Raw genomic sequence first — 15646 nt, 5'->3', positions numbered from 1 at the left:
CCCTGTCCTCCCATGGGTATCGCAGCTCCTGCCGAGGGACACTGGCTGCTGTTCCGCGGCTGCTGGTGCTGTGTAGCACCCCCTGCTCAGGGGTGATGAGGCTGAGCCGGGGGCTCTGTGCCTCAGTGTCCCTTCTGCCGGTGTCCCCCACCCGCCACAGGGATGTTTTAGCCGTAACCCGCCGTGCCGGAGCCAAACGTGTGTGAAAGAGCCTGTCTCAGCACAGGGAAGAGCCATAAAGGGCCTATTTATGGAGCTGGCTCCTCACAATGTTTTCAGACACAGCCCTCGCATGTTTTCATAACAGCAACGCCTCCACCTCTCGCCAGCTGCCAGCGGAGCCGAGCCTCTCGCCGCTGTCCCCGGCACGCCCCGGGGAGCTGGGAGCGCTGGCAATGGGCTGGAGACTGAGGGGCTTCCCATCGGGATCCCGGCCCCGCTGCAGCTCGTCCGGCCGTGCCTTGGCTGCCTCTCCCGTCCTGGCTGCGACCTGGCACTGTCCCCACGCAGGGACCTTGGCACGGATGGGCTGCTTTGTGCGGCAGGGACTTGTCAGCAGCCTCTCTGCCCGGGCCGCCTCGCCACCGCCTTCCCCATGGCCTGGAATTCCATGGAGCGCAGGGCTGCGCCCGGCATCCAGCTCCATCCTGGGAATAACCCAGGGAAGGAGCAGCCTCTGGCCCAGCCGAGGCTCGGTGCTGCTCCCCGGTCACACGAGCAGCCGATGTGAGCCGTGCCCAGCCCGGCTGTGTCCCCCCCGTGCCAGGTCCCCTCCGGTGACAGCGTGGCAGGATGGCAGTGCCATGCACGTGTGGCAGGCAGGTGAGCACAGAGAAAGCAGGGAGAGCTCTCCTGCACAGCGCCACTGAGCAGGAGGGATGCAGGAGTGGGGCTGTCTCCACGGCAGGGGGATAAATAACTTTTCATTAGTCCATTTTGGAATTCCTTCCAAACAGGAACGCTGACCCAACCGAGCTCATTAAATAACGTTAATGTGCTGCCCAAATAAATAGTCCAGCTGCCACCTGCACCGCCGGCCAACACTCTCTGCCCTCTGCCCCTCTGGGAGCAGAGGTTTCCCAGTCTAATTGCATCCACGTGCTTCTCTCCTGACACCGATGACCTCCAGCACAGCACAGGATTCTCACACTGCAGCGATTGGGCTCCTGCAGCTTCATCCCAGTGAGTGCTGGGGCTGGCAGGAGCTGGGAGAGGAGTGGAGACACAAAACCGTGGCGAGAGGAGGGAACGAATCCAGGCCATGCTTGTCACTGCACTGATTAAATCCAAACACTGAAACTCTTCTGTCCTCCAGCCAGTGAGCAGTGTATAACTTCATTACTCCACATCCCGGAGACACTGAGGGATGTGGGCAATTCATTATCATCTGTCCCATTTCATTTCCCTGCCTGTCAGCTCTGGCATCCTGCTGTTCACAGACAAGTCAGGGTTTCAAGGTGTGAACTGAGGCTGAAGGCCAATGCTCCTGCAGCACGGATTTGGAAAGGACCCTTGCACCCCCATCGCTCTTGGGGACCCCTCAGCAGCACCTCGGGGGGTTCAGGGATTTTGTGCCACCCCCGGGTGTGGCACCACCATCACCAAACCCAAAGCTTCAGGGGCTTGACTTCAGAGCTGCCACTGTCAGCAGGGACTCAGGTGCTGGGTGTGCAGCGTCATTCTGGGGAGCCCCAAGCCTCAAATGAGGGGGATGCAGAAGTGAGGGATGGTTTTGGACCCTGGTTCCTGACGCCTCCCTTCCCCATGGCTCCGGTGCCATCGTGCTGTCCCCTATAGACAGATCCTTCCTGCTCTGAGCAGCCTCACCAGGGTGCTCGTCCCCAGCCCCAGGGCGGCAGCAGTGGGTCCTGCTGGGTGCTTCCCTCACATCCTGCTGATTAATTGCTCTGCAAAGAGCATTTCTCACAAGTTTCTTTCATAAGAAATGGTAACAAGGCTTTGATTTAGCTCTTCTTTTCCTTTCTTCCTGTCTTTTTTTATCCCTTCCTACCCCAAATGCAGGAGCCCCTTTGATCGTGTGGGTTCAGGCTCCGTAACAAGCATCTCTGTTTGTGTCGGGGAGTTGTCAGTGTGGTAACATGACAGCACAGTCTCCTTGTCGCCTCACACACAATGAATTATTCCTTCCACTCTTTCTTTGCACCATCTCTGGGATAAATTACTGCTCCCAGATGGGCTTGTCACCCAGTGAAGCATCCTTAACCTCTGGGATGACCCCTGCCCAGCATGGAGTGCCGGCCACTGCGGCTCACCCAAGTCTGCAGTAAAACGTTGGAGTGGGGAATTTTCAGCCTAGCTTGAAAGCAAATTGCTTTGCCAATTTATTTTCTTTCTTGTGTATGAACATATTTTTCTTAAAGGGATGTTGTCACATTAAATATGGAGCTGCCAACTGCAGGCATTAAAAAATCATGGGTCGTCCCATTTTCCTTCCTCCCACTCTAAATTCTGAGAAAACAATAAATTCGGGGTTCTTTTTACTTGTCATCCGCCTTTCAGCTCGAGATGCTTTTGCAAACTTTTCCCAGCAGCTGGGAGGTTTGGGAGCTTCAGCACCACAACAAGTGCCATGGAACTGGGGCAGATCTGGCTGGCAGTGGGGAGTCGTGTCAGGGTGTCTGGCTATCCCTGGACTCATCTTCCCAGAGCTCTGGGCCAAGGACAGACCCAGAGCAGCCCTGGGACAGCGCTCAGGAGCCTCCTCCCACCACAGCTGATGGGACTGAGCCATGTGCTGGTAAGGAAATCTTCCCCAAATCTGTCCGTGAAGGGCGTTCACTGTCAACAAGTTGCCTGGACTCTGTGTCACTTTGTCACATCTCCTGTGACAGATGCAGAAATTCCTTTTCAGCCTTTGTGTTTCCAAGCCCCTTTTTATAGGGAAGGTAATGAAAGTAGTTTTGTTAAACTTTGACAAACTGTGTTTCCATGCAGCCTTGCTGAGCTGAGGAAGGGAATTTGTCACACTGAACAACTTCGTGGCAGTTTCTGGAACGTGTCTGATGGATCTGGCATGTGAGCATGTCTGATCTGGTGTCAGGTATCAAAAATCTCTCATATATAAGAGATCCAATTGAAAACAGGTTCCATATGGGTCTGGGTCAGTGCTTTTCCTTTTTTCTGCTGCAGAGAATCTCCCTCCCACAGCGGCAGGTAGGGATAAGTCTCTTGCTACTCTTAAATTTTAAAGAAAATTCTCTTCCAAAGCTGCACTTGTACTGCAGCCTCAGAGCTCAGCAGGGCTCAGCTGCCCCCCAACCCCACCATGTGGGCTCCAGAGCCTCCCCCAGCAGGGTGTTTGATAACATTGATTTTAATAAAGCTCTGGGTTTGTTTTGCTGGACGGATCCAAAGCACTACATGGATTTAAACAGATCCCGTTGCAAATATCTCTATCTGATACCCCTGGTGTGACCGGACTGCAAATGTCACTTGCTTAGCACTATCAAATATTTAATTTGCCTTGTAATAGAGGAGCCTTTGAGAGCTCCAGCTTGAACTGGAGATCTCCCATTAGCCAGCAGCTCTCCACAAATTCACTTAAAAGCCAGTTTCTGCCCTGAAAAGCTCCTGACCCAGATGTGGGACTGAGGGGAGCTGGGAGGGAAGACCGTGCCCACCTCTGCTGTGGGACCTGCTGGAACCCTGCTCATCACTGTAAGTGCTCATGGTGGGTGTCCTCAGCTTTGCCATGGGTGGGTGGGGGAAGGGGATTGGCACTGCCCCCACCATGGTGCTCGATGTTTGTGGCATTGTGCCTCCAGTGGCACCGCTGCTGGCCCAGCTGTCCGTGCCTGCAGTGGGGGTGGCAGCTCCCCAGGAGCTGGCCTGGATCTCAATCTGGATCCTGCACTTGTGGAAAATCATCTTCTCTGGGAACTTCCCCGTGGCAGCTTCAGCAAACAGCAAGGGGAGCATGAGGTGCTCAGACTGTGCATCACCTGGTTCCCTGTATTTCATTTCCCAAGAGAACACAGTGGCTCTGTGAGACGTGACTCTGCCCTAATCTTTGTGCTGACCACAAGAATCCTGAAGGATGCTGTGATCCTGCCAGGTTCTCCTCATCCAGCAGAGAGGCTGGGGGTGCATGGCCAGTGGGGGTGATGAATCCTGGAGCCTCAGTCCTTCCTCTGCCACTGCTCCCTGTGCTGTGCTACGGCCGAACCCTGGGGCAGAATGTCACACTCCCTGCCTCTGTTTGCTTTGCTGCTGTCCCTGCTGCTTTGAGAGCAGGTGGCACTGCCCAGGTTTCCTTGCTGGAGTGGACGGGCACATTCCCTGCCCCGCTGCAGAGCAGCAGCATTGTTCCCTCCATGGCATCTCCTTCAGCTGGGTTTCATCTGTCCTTGCTGCCCGGGAACAGGGCTGGGATGTGCTGATTCAGGGGACACGCAGCCCTGCGGTGTTAATGATCTTGATGTGCAAAGGAGAGGACAGGCGCAGCGGCACCGTGCTCCGTGTGATGCTCCCTGCCCTCCCGGGAGGCTGCAGGATGTCCCAGTGCCCTTCAGCGAGTGGCAACGGGGCTGAGGGGAACCCTGGAGAGCCTCTGAGGGTAAGAACCGGGCATTTGGGGGGTTCAGAACTGAGGGTTGTGGGTGGTCTGAGCCCTGTGCCAGGAGCCAGCCTGCAGTCCCCAGCCCCTGAGGAGAGACAGCTCACACTAATCCTTGCTCTGACAAGGGAGGGTTTACGGACTGATCCTGAAATGTGCCTCGCTCTGGCTTTAGTGGAGCATATGTCAGGGCTGGGGGTGCAGCTGGTTTGATGCAGTGTTATGAAATGCTGCGAGTGCTGCAGGCATGTCCAGGCCCCTCCAAAACCTGCGCTCTGCCTGGATCTGCTCAGCTCTCAGGCCAGGCCATTGAAGCATCTCCTGATGCTATCACAGGTCCCCTGGGCCACCTCCATGTCCAGGGCAGAGCCCCCTGCGCTCACTGCAGCGAGGCCAGCGGCCTTCCCACCCCTGCACCAGCAGCCGCTGCCTCTTTACGGAGTTCCCGAGGGAATTCTCTGGGCTCGACCTTCCAGACAGGCCGGGAAGCTGCCCCATTCCCCCATCTCCCCTGTCACTGAGAGCTGCTGCCAGGTGCATCCGCCCGCGCTTGGCCCAAGGTGGCTCCTCCAGTGCCACCCTCTGCCAGCTGGCGCCCGCTGCCCCTCGTGACGCTCGGGGCTCTTTGGGATCTTGCTGAGCCCCAGGCACCAGCTCGGACGTGCCGGCTCTCGTCCGGAGGCTGCTGATGAGGGCTGATTTAGTGGCGATCGAACCGCATTTGAAGCGCTCCTTGAAATACGAGCCAAGCGTGTGCGGCTCTCCGGGCACAGGGGAGGCTGCGGTGCCCTGAGGGCAGTGGCACAAGGGCAGGAGCCGGCTCGGCTCGGCGGTGCCAAGGGCAGGGCTCGCCCTTCCCTTCACCAGCACCAGGTAGGAGCCTCCTGTGCCAGCCTGGGGCACCAGGTGCCGCCTTGCAGAGGCATTGCTGTATCCTGAGCCCGAATGGGTGGCTGGGCTGGGAATGGCCTGTGCCGGTGGTGAGGGGTCTGGGAGGAGGCAGGATGCTGCTGCTGGGGGTCTGGGGCTCGCTGGTGGCTCTGGAGGGGGGCACAGCCACGGGCCCTGGTGCAAACGTGCATGGCAGTGGCAGGATCACAGAGCTGCCCAATGGTGCAAACCATGGAGGTGATGGGATGCAGTGATTTGAGTTGTGCTTGGGTGAGGTGTTGTGGCAGCTCTGGCTTTCCTGAGGGTCCTTGCAGATGTGAACAGGGACCATGAAATGGCCTTTACTCAGGGGGTTTGAGGGAATTTTGTGACAACTGTTGGTGGCCACTTTCATACCAACACTTTCTTTTCCTTCTGCTCCTTTTACTTTCGTGTGCACCTCAACTGGAGGCAAGGATGGTGGGTTCAGTAGAATGCAACCCAGTGAACTCAAATAAGATATTTTTTTCTTCAGATTTCTTGCTCTCTTACCAAGTTCATGCACTTTCTGTTCAGGTGGTGTTTTCCCTGATCCCACATCACTGAATGGAGAGATCTCCCAATTAGCTGTTGTCAGGTCCTCTCAGCTCCGTGGCAAATGCAGTTTGACCTGGGGGGAGGTTCTGGTCCTGTGTGTTCTGTTGTGCTCTGTCTGTGCTCTCTTGAGTTCAGATAGAAGTCCCATGGGACACAAAGCAGTGCTGATGGCAGGAGGGTCCCTGCTGGGGTAGGACACTGAGAGAACATCCGTGCACAGATGTTCAGGCTGCATGTGCATGGGAACCTCTGTCCAGGCACTCCCTATGCCCAAGGTGGCCTTTATGGCTCTGCCCTGAGGTTATCCAGAATACAGGAAATGAGGGAAAGGACCTGACCTGCATCAAACCTGCTCCCTCATCAGGATTTTGTAGCTTGGCCAGAACCCCACTGCCCTGCTGATGTATCTCATGCCTAGCCAGCAGCTTTTCTGGGATGCTGTGGGATGCTGTGGGATGCTGCTTCAGCAGTGTGTGTGTGAGCACGGAGCCACTTCCAGAGACTGCAGCCTGCGTGGGAAGTTGTGGTTTCTGGAGTTTGCTTTGCATTCAGGAACTGAGTAAAGGATGGCCCAGCATGGGTCTGCTTCAAAAAATCAGCAGCCAAAGGGACATCCCCTGTGAGGCCGGCAGAGCCCTTGGCTCTGAGGGAAGGGCAGCAAGAAGTGCAGGTGGCAGAGTCTTGATGCCTTGAGAAGGCTGACCTAGAGCAGAGGCTGGACAGAGTTAAGAATAAAGTAGGTATTTATTGAAAAGCCTTGAAGGATACACCTTGGGCAGTACAAAAGCCTGGCCAGGGGTACACCAAAGATGGACCTAAAAATGAATGACCGGTCATGAGGTCTCACATTTTTATAAGTTTTGGTCCATCTGCATATTGGGGTTCATTGTCCAATTAGAGCTTCAGATTATGAAGTCCCAATCTTCTTGTTTTCTCTCTTCAGTCTGCTGTTGTTTCTGCTTTTGGGCCTGAAACTTCTAATGATTGTCCTTGATACCACGCTAGGAAAGATATTTTTTTTTGTCTACCTACTCTGTGAAGAGAGATTAAGAACACTTAATATGAAGCTGTGAAAACTACACACCCAGGCAGTGCAGAATATGAAAAATATGAAAGCTAAAATTTAAGGCACCATTGTCATTGGGGTCCTGTCTTCAATGCTGGTCAGCCAGGTGAAATCTGGGCAGTGGTAGGTGAGCTCATCTCCCCCATCCAGGAGAACCCTTGGAAAGACTACCCAAAAATTTGCAACTGCTTGTGATCCTCGTGCATGGAGGAGACAAAAGCCTGACCTCACTGGTCCTGCGGTGGGCTGGGTGGTGGAGCTGGGATGTGCTGACCCTGCCTTCTGAGCTGGGTTTGGCTCAGAGCCCCTGAGTCATCCTGGAGGTGTCACTTAACCTTTACCTTGCCTTAGTTTCCCTCCTGTGAAAGGCAACAGCCCCCCACCCCCCGGGCAGAAGTTCCTCAAGGCTTTGCTGAAAAGGTGAAATTTGCCCCAAAGCAGCCGTCAGTCGGGGCACTGCCAGCCTGCACATGTGCCATGACCTGTCCTGTGACCTGTCCCAGCCATGAGCCACCCGCATCGTGGCCCTGGCACCTGAGAAGCAGAACAGGCACAGAAGAAATTAAGTGAATGAGACAACAAGTGTGTGTGCAATTAGGACAGACCTTCAAACACTGCCCCGGGAGCCGGTACAGGAGCTGCTGCCTAATCAGAGCAACAGCAGTGCCCGTTTTAAAGACGAGGGAGACTTTGGGGATACTTTGTCCACATAATGTTCCAATTTTAGCTCTGCGTCCTGGGATGTAATTGCATTAAAAATACCCGGGGAGGGGGAGGATGCCAAGGGCACCAGGCGACCTGCCTCGGCTGGCTTGTCCCCACCAGCGTGCCGCGTGTCCCGCTGCGTCCCTGAGGCCCCGTCTCACATTCCTGGTGCTGATCGGCTCCCAGATCCGCTTTCCGGCTGCTCTGCTAATGGTTATCCTGGGAAAGGCCTCCAGCTCTCTTAACAGCTAGAGAGGAATCCTCCCGCTCCTTTTGGCTGAACAGAACGATTGAGGGAGACACTCGTGGCCACCTCCGGGGCGCAGGAAGGCGCAGGATGGGTCCCGCTGAGGAGGGGGACGCACACCCGGTGGCAGTGACGGGAACGCGCTGCCCTCTGTCCCCGCTGTCCCCTCTCCTCGTTGTCCGTCTGTCCCCGCTGTCCCCTCTCCCTCCAGTCCCCTCTCCCCGCTGTCCCCCGCTGTCCCCGGTGCGGGACCCACGCTCGGGACCGGCGGAGCGGCGGCGCCACCGCGGGGCCGCGCCCGGGGCTGCAGCGAACCGAGACCCGCCCGGCTCCCCGCTGGGCCCGGGGACCGAGCCCTCGTAGCCTGCTGGGTGCTGGGTGCTGTGGGACACGGGTTTTGGGGTTTTGGGCTTTTGGGCAGCCCATCGCCCGAGCCAAAGCGCCCGCTGCGGTCCCCGCTGGCCGAGCCCCGCACGGTCCCCATGCGGCCCTGCCGAGGCTGCCGGGGACATCCCTGCAGGGCACCCTTGGGTCCTGCCTGGCCACCCACAGACACCGCGGCCCCTGCCTTGGCCCCTTTTCGTGCCTGCGGGTGTTCGTAAGCCGCAGCTGCCGGCTCCAAGGTGGTAACTGGATCACAGGGCTCGGGTGACCTTCGCGCCTCCGAGGCTGCTCTGGATGTCCCACCGATTCCCAGCTCGGGGTCGGGCAGCAGGAACAGTGTCCCTGCAAGGCAAAGGCCGCCCGGAGGGCTGTCCCCAGCTGACCCCAGACCCTCTCCATGGCCAGCTCTTCTCTGTGTTGTCGCTGAGCGGGCCTGGGGCTCCCGCTCCTGCTGCAAGTTGGTCCCACAGAGCCCCGTGTTCAGGACAGGAACCTGCTGGTGGCCAGTGGTGCCAGTGCCAGTCGTTCTCCTGCCGTGGTGGGGACAGGCTCTGGGACACCTCACCGCACACGAGTCCTGCCAGATGAATCTCTTGCCTGCAGAGAGTTGGTACCGTCCTAACTCTGCCTTGGGCCAACCCACAGTGCTGCCCACGAGCGAACAGAGACTTGACCTGACACAAGGAGTGTCGTCTAGAGCTGGAAACTTGGAAGAAGTGGGTTATTCTCCAGCACTAACCTCCTGGGAATGCTGCTGCTCATGTCGTCTTGCCCAAACGCTGTTGCACTTGCTCAGGGATCCCCCCAGATTCAGACACACCACAGGCGTGGGACCTGTGTCGGGCTCTCCTGCCTCACCTGGGACCTGTTCCTGTCCCTCTGTCCTCACAGTGGGTCTGTCCTTCCTCCCGCAGGCATGAAGCGACCCCTGAGCCCATCCCACAGCCCTGAGAGCGCAGTGCAGCTGGTGGAGGAGGCCAGCTGCCCCCCCAGCCAGCCCGAGCAGCGCATGAAGCGGGAGAAGAAGCACCAGTCGTTCACACTTTGCGAGGTCTGCAATATCCAACTCAACTCGGCCGCACAGGCGCAGATCCACTACAACGGCAAGTCCCACCAGAAGCGCCTCAAGCAGCTAAACAAGGGGAAGATGCCAGCGGCCCAAGGTAGGAGCCCACCCAGCAGGTCAAGGTTGCCCAAAGGCTGCCCTTGCTCTGGTACAGCTGCTCTGTTGGGCTCATGGAAAGTTCAGAAGTGCTTTATTTTGTCCTTGGCGTCTGTCACTTGCTGGTCTACCTGAACTTCAGGGCTTCCCCCAGCTGTCACTGCCAGTCCTCAAGTGGTTTTGTGGCCCAAGAGGCAGAAGGATGGACATGTGGGTCTGTCTGTGTGAGGTTGCTGCTGCTCTGTCTTTGTGGGTGTCTTCTTGGGTTCCTGGCTGGTTTGTGCAGCAGGGACATGCGTGTCCAAGGTTGAAGTAGCTGCCAGTTGCTGGGTTACTGGATGCTGCAACCTGACTGTGTCCCTCCAGGCTCCTGCTGTGCACTTCTCCTGTATCTGTGCTGAGTTTGATTCAAAATGCTGCTTAGATGTTGGTGCTGAGGCCCCTCACCTGTTGGCTGCTGCGGCAGGGATGCCGGCACATGGCAGGAACGCTGGCACGTGCAGGTGCCGTGCTGCTGGGCAGGAGCTTGTGCAAGGGCAAGGACTCACTTACCCTCTGTGCCATCTGCCAGCATTCACCTGGCTGGGCCCAGCTGGCTGCTGCAGATTTTATGCACAAAAGCAGGGAAATGTGCCCAGAAATGTCACCCTGTCACCATGGCTGACCTGTTCCACCTGAGCCTTTGGCTGTGAGGGTTTGTTGTTAGCAGGGAATTGCATAGAATCACGGAAAGCCTTGGGATGGAAGGGACCTTAAAGATTATATGGTTCCCTGATCCTGAGCTTACTAGAAACTGGGCAGGCTGGAGCCATAAATTCCTAGCATGGCAGTAGTCATCTGTGTGCCAAATCCTGCCCTGACTGGTGCTGGGTTTTTTTTGGGTAAGGCCTGGGATATGCAAAGGAGCAGGTCCCTTCATCAACATTACTGACAGATGGAAATATCGCCGGCTATTTTAATGGGGATAGGGCTCATAAATTCCAGCCTGCAGCTTCCAGCTTCTCCCCTCGATCTGGTTGTGGCCTGATGGGAGGCTGTCCAGGGATGCATTTCCTACTGAGCCAAAGAATCTTGGAGCATGCCAGTCTGCTCTTTGTGCTTCTGCACCGTCCCTGACCTCTGCCAGTGTCGCAGCCCCGGGGCCTCCGCTCCGCCGGGCAAGGCACAGTCGCTCCTGCGTGCGCAGGGCTCTGATCTGCTTTTGTGGGGAAATTACAGGCAGCAGCTGCTCCCTGCACCTCCCTGCCCCTCCTGATCCCGCCGGAGCTGACCTTTCCCTGCACTTTTGGTTAAAAATGTCACTTCCAGAGTTGTCACTGTGAGCCTTTCCCAGTCTCTTGAGGCGTGACCCTGGGCGGCTGGGAACTGACTGATGTGACTCCTGTCCCCTCTGCACCGGCCGTGCCGCTGGCACTGGGGGTACTTGGTGCCATACGTGTCCCCCCCAAATGCAAAGGGGGCCAGTGAGCTGAGGACAAGCGCAGGACAAGCTCCTGTCTGGGCTGCAGTGATGGGCAGGAGGGCACGGGCAGGGCTGGCAGGGCGATGGGGTGCTGGGGAAGCCCTGCCCTGCCTCATCACACTCCTCTAGGAGCCCTTCACCAGCCACACCTCTACCTTCAGGTGCTGAGAAAATGCATCTGCCTGCAGTTGGGAGCAGTCACCCCTTCTTGGGCAGCTGCCTGTTCCGGGGCTGGGCTCAGCCTGGCACAGCCCACACACAGAATGGCTAACACAGGTCTCCAGTGGTGTGTCAGCACTGGGGGAGTGTTGGGAGGTCAACGACAGTGGATTTAGTGAAATAATTGAGTTAGACAAAGATGGGATGTTCCTCTGGGCTGGAATCTCTGCCTCATGATGACATCTACAGCTACATCAAAGGCAGCTTCCCAGCCACCACTCAGTCTCCCCATTCCCCTCTGGATCTGTTCTTCCTGCACAGGCTGTGATCACTGGCATCTCGTGGAGCAAAGCTGCAGAGGAGCATCGATGGCAAACATGCTAATCAGTGTCATTACAATTCATTAGCTCTGTACCAGAAAGCCCCCAACTTAAAAACAAATTAATGCTTATTAGACGTTTCATTTTGCAAGACAGATCCTTGTTGTCCTGTATGGAATCATGGTGAAGGTGGTGATTAGACACAGGGTGCCCACAGATGAAAGACGTTTTCGTGCCGCAGATGCCAGTTCTAATCCAACTGGGTCACGAGTGATTTAATTACTGCCTGTGATTTCCCAGGGAGCCCAAGCGATCTCAGTTTGCTCTCAGAGTCCTCGGGAACCAAACCACTGTCTGGTGCTGAATGAGCAGGAAGGGCTGAGCCACCCTGAAGTGGAGACCAGTGGCTGCAGGGGCATGGACAGGGGGCTGCCTCTTCCCCTCCTCCTGGATCATCCCTGGGGTTCCCATCGCAGGACAGGCTGAGCTGGAGCATTTCAGGACTTACACCCTGATCCATTGCTCTCCCCAAAAGTCCTTTCCACAAGAGTCTTGAAAAAGTCACAAGATGTAAAGAACAGCTTGTGCTCGCTGCTACCAGCGCATTGTCTCTGGGCCCTGCCAGCCCACATCTCCCTGAAAGGCAGTGGGAAGCACTTTCCTTTGGAGCATGAGGCTCTGCTTTCCCAGGCAGATCTGAGCTGACAGCAGCTCGTAGCCCTTTGGCCAGGGTCCGTGGGAAGGACACACTGTTCAGGCATCTCCCGTGCCAGGAGGGTTTACACAAGCCCCGAGCCCAACTCAAACCACTTTTCTTGGCTTTGGAGGCTGCTGAGCTGCTCCCCGAGTCCGAATGCCAAGGCAGGGCTAAAGCACCCGGAGGCAGCTGTGCCCTGGGGCTGATTGGTGTCACAAACTCTTGGTCCTCTCCAGTATCCCATGGCATTTTGTAGCCTGAGCCTCTCCCTGGCTGCCCGGTGCTGCCCCCCCCGCAGCAACACAGCCCTGGAACAACAGTTCCTTGCAAAGGGAAAGGTCCTGGTTTTCCCAATTATCTGCTGAAATGTCTGTCCATGCGTGTTTGGGAGCAGAAAGGTTTGAGATGAGCAGAGAAATCGCTGTGACAGCTTCAGCATCACTGGGCCTGCAGCAGAGAGCGGGGCCCCCAGCAGGGGACATGGGGACCCTGGGGGAGCCTGGGCTGCTCTGGGAGTCAGCGGGGCTGGCAGCTGCTGGTGGATTTATCTTGGGCTTCAGAGGGGTGCCAGATGAACCCCCCGATTTTGGCAGCTGGCAGAGAACTCACTCCCCTTGAATGGCTCCTGCAGAGCTGGGGTCTCGGTGCCTGAGGCTGGGAGTGCCTGTGGCACTGACCAAGGAGTCCATGGCTGTGCTCTGGGCTGGTCTGGGGGAGCCCTGCTGAGAGACAACTCCTGAAAACCACACAGAGCAAAGCTGGGAAAGCCGTGCCTTGGGGTGGAGAGCAGCAGAGAGACGGGAGCTGGTGGCTCTGAGCATGGGCAGTCTGGAGGGTGTGTGATCCCACTCCATGATGCTGCTCCATGATCCTGGGCCATGTTCCTTCTCCATGACCCTGCTCTGTGTGCTCTGGCATCTCGTTGCTCAGCTGCATTCCCTCCTCCTTCCCCCACTGCTGTCGCAGCCTTTCAGCTGTTCATTACCCAGCAAACGGCTGCCAATCCATTTCAGCGATGTTCAGCCGGGCTTTGTCTGCAATAATCCCAAGGTATTGATTTAAATAATTTGCAAACATGTGGGATTAGGGTCTAACTGGGACTAATCGGGGTGTGGCGGTCGTGTCACCACTCTTCAGGGTTGGGACATTCTCACATCTGCCCTTGGTGGAGCTCCCAGCCGTGCCCAGGTGCCTGCTAGGACTTGTTCCAGCAATACCAGAGGAAAAGTTGTTCTTTCTTGCTTCCTCCTTACCTCCTGCAGCAGTTTGCTGCTCTCCTGCTTTTGGGACTTTTTGGACAAATTTAGCAGGGACAGGCCAGTTTCTGGTTGTCATGGGAGCCACTTCACAGCGTCCATCTCCAGGTGCACCGGCAGCACATCGGGCTCTCCCAAACTTCCCAATGGCACATCCATGCCCAGCCTAAGTGTTAAAGGGGATTTAAGTCCATTTGGCTGGACCTGCATCTGCCAGGTGCTGATCAATATCTTGTGCCCAAGCAGCACCAGGGTTCAGATTTTAAGCTTCAGTGAATTTATGAAGGACAAACATACGGAGTCCTCCTGCTCCATTGGCCTCGGCTGCTCCCTTCAGCTGTGAGCAAAGATGAGCAAAAATAGCTTTTCAGATCAGATTTGAATAACCTGGAATCTCGGTGGGAGAAATATAATGGTTTTTTCATGTCTTAAAGATGTTGGCTGGGATCAGGAATAATTTGAAGAACCTCAGTTGGGTAATTATACATTTTCCTTCCTTCTCCTCACTCCCAGGCTTCTCCCTTCCCACTGGAGCATAGGGATGGGGTGCAGGGGTGTCCCTTGGGGCTCCTGGGGGCAGAGCTGGGAGGGCTGAGAAGAGGATTTACCCCTGTCACTGGGAGCTGGCAGAAAAGCCCTGTTTCATTAAATGCTCTTTTTCTACCAAAAAAACCCCAAATTTCTGTGGGGGAAAGGACCTGTGAGACACGGCACATGAGCCCAGACCCTGAACATTGACTTTGTGCTGACCCATGAATCCAGAGAAAACTGCTCCCTTTCTAAATCCTCAGAAAATACCCCATTAGCTTGCTGTCCCAGCTTTCTGTGGATTAATAACTGTAGCATAATTAATCTCTGATTTTATTGAGTCAGTAACTTCAAATAGAAAATGAATTGATAAGCGGTCAGCTTTGTGGAAGGTTCTTGTGCTGTGGAGCCTTCCCCACCAGGACTCTGACCACTGGCTCTGCACCCCAGTTCTGGCCAGAGCTTCAGGGATATTTTTCCCTGACACAATTACTTTAAAAAGATCCTTAAAATTTAAGCTCTTGGCCATAAAATGACAGAGAAGCCGCAGGGCTTTTCTTGCACTGCTGGGACATGGAGGAGGTGGGAGCCTCCCATGGCAGGGGCTGGGATACTCGGGTGGATGCTCCAGCTGCATCCATGGAAGGGCTTTGCCTTAAGAAGTGTAGAGACCAAGCCAAAATATATCAAAGTCAGATAATGTATATCAAATATCATCTTTGTGTGGGCTGGTGGGGGCTGCCTGGGCCATGGGAGTGTTGGGGTGCCACAGATGTGGTGCTGGCAATGGCGATTTTTCCCAAAATCAGTAGGAAATTGCCTGGTGTTGTTTTTAAGCCCTGCAGTTGTGAGCCATTCCTCTTTAATCTGGGATTTTGCTGTCACTTTCTTCCAGTCGGTTTGCTGTCAAGTTGCCTCAATGGTGTTCCACGACCACTCAGCTCAGGGCTGTGACACACGTGACATTAATTAGGAGTGGATTAAGAACAACGAGGAACACGGAGCCATGGAATATTTCACAATTTCCCGTGTAGCATCAGCTCAGCAGATTTGGAAGAGGAAACCTGGGATTTATTTTAAACTGGGGGGGGGGAAGAAATGGTCAAAGCAGCAGCTAAACTGTGAGCATATCCCAATTTATCAGCACCCACTGGGTCCTGTCCCGAGGGAGCTCTGAGCCTGAAGGGGCCTTTTCCAGAGCTCCATCAGCAGCTCTGAGCAGGGGGTGAGGTGCTGGGATGTGGGTGATGTCCCCTTAGGAAGGGTGCCCAGTGTTGGGGATGCTCCAGGGTCAGGCTCTGACCCCGGTCATCAGATTCAAATCCTGTTTGGAGGGTTTGGCTTTGCCCCCCGAGCACTTGGGGGCTGCTGTGTCTTAAACATCCCCAGGGAGGGCTGAGGGGAACCTGGGCACCCCCGGGGGGCTCTGCTGTTCCCAGGAGGGAGGAGCACATCCCGCAGCAGCAGCGCTGCCAGCCCGGCTGTCACCGGGGATTAGAGGCGCTGGATGGAGCGGGTCGTGCCGGGCTGTGCGTGCGAGGCTGCGCCCCGTGCCCGGGCACCGTCCCAAACAGCACCGGCACCGAACCGGGGGGGCTGGAGAGGGGTGACAGCCAC

General features: G+C 56.1%; 1 protein-coding gene across 1 annotated transcript in view; it reads left to right on the top strand.

Annotated features, from left to right (window-relative positions):
• Positions 1-15646, top strand: part of ZNF385C (zinc finger protein 385C) — a 59565-nt gene that overhangs the window by 9124 nt on the left and 34795 nt on the right. The window contains exon 2 of the mRNA XM_058858252.1: positions 9360-9608. Within this exon, the coding sequence (XP_058714235.1) occupies positions 9360-9608 (249 nt within the window). The remainder of the gene's footprint in view (positions 1-9359; positions 9609-15646) is intronic.

Source organism: Poecile atricapillus, chromosome 27 (genome assembly GCF_030490865.1).
Source record: "Poecile atricapillus isolate bPoeAtr1 chromosome 27, bPoeAtr1.hap1, whole genome shotgun sequence".
NCBI lineage: Eukaryota > Metazoa > Chordata > Aves > Passeriformes > Paridae > Poecile > Poecile atricapillus.
Note: the sequence above shows the minus strand (reverse complement) of the source record. Positions and strands in the feature narration are given on the sequence as shown.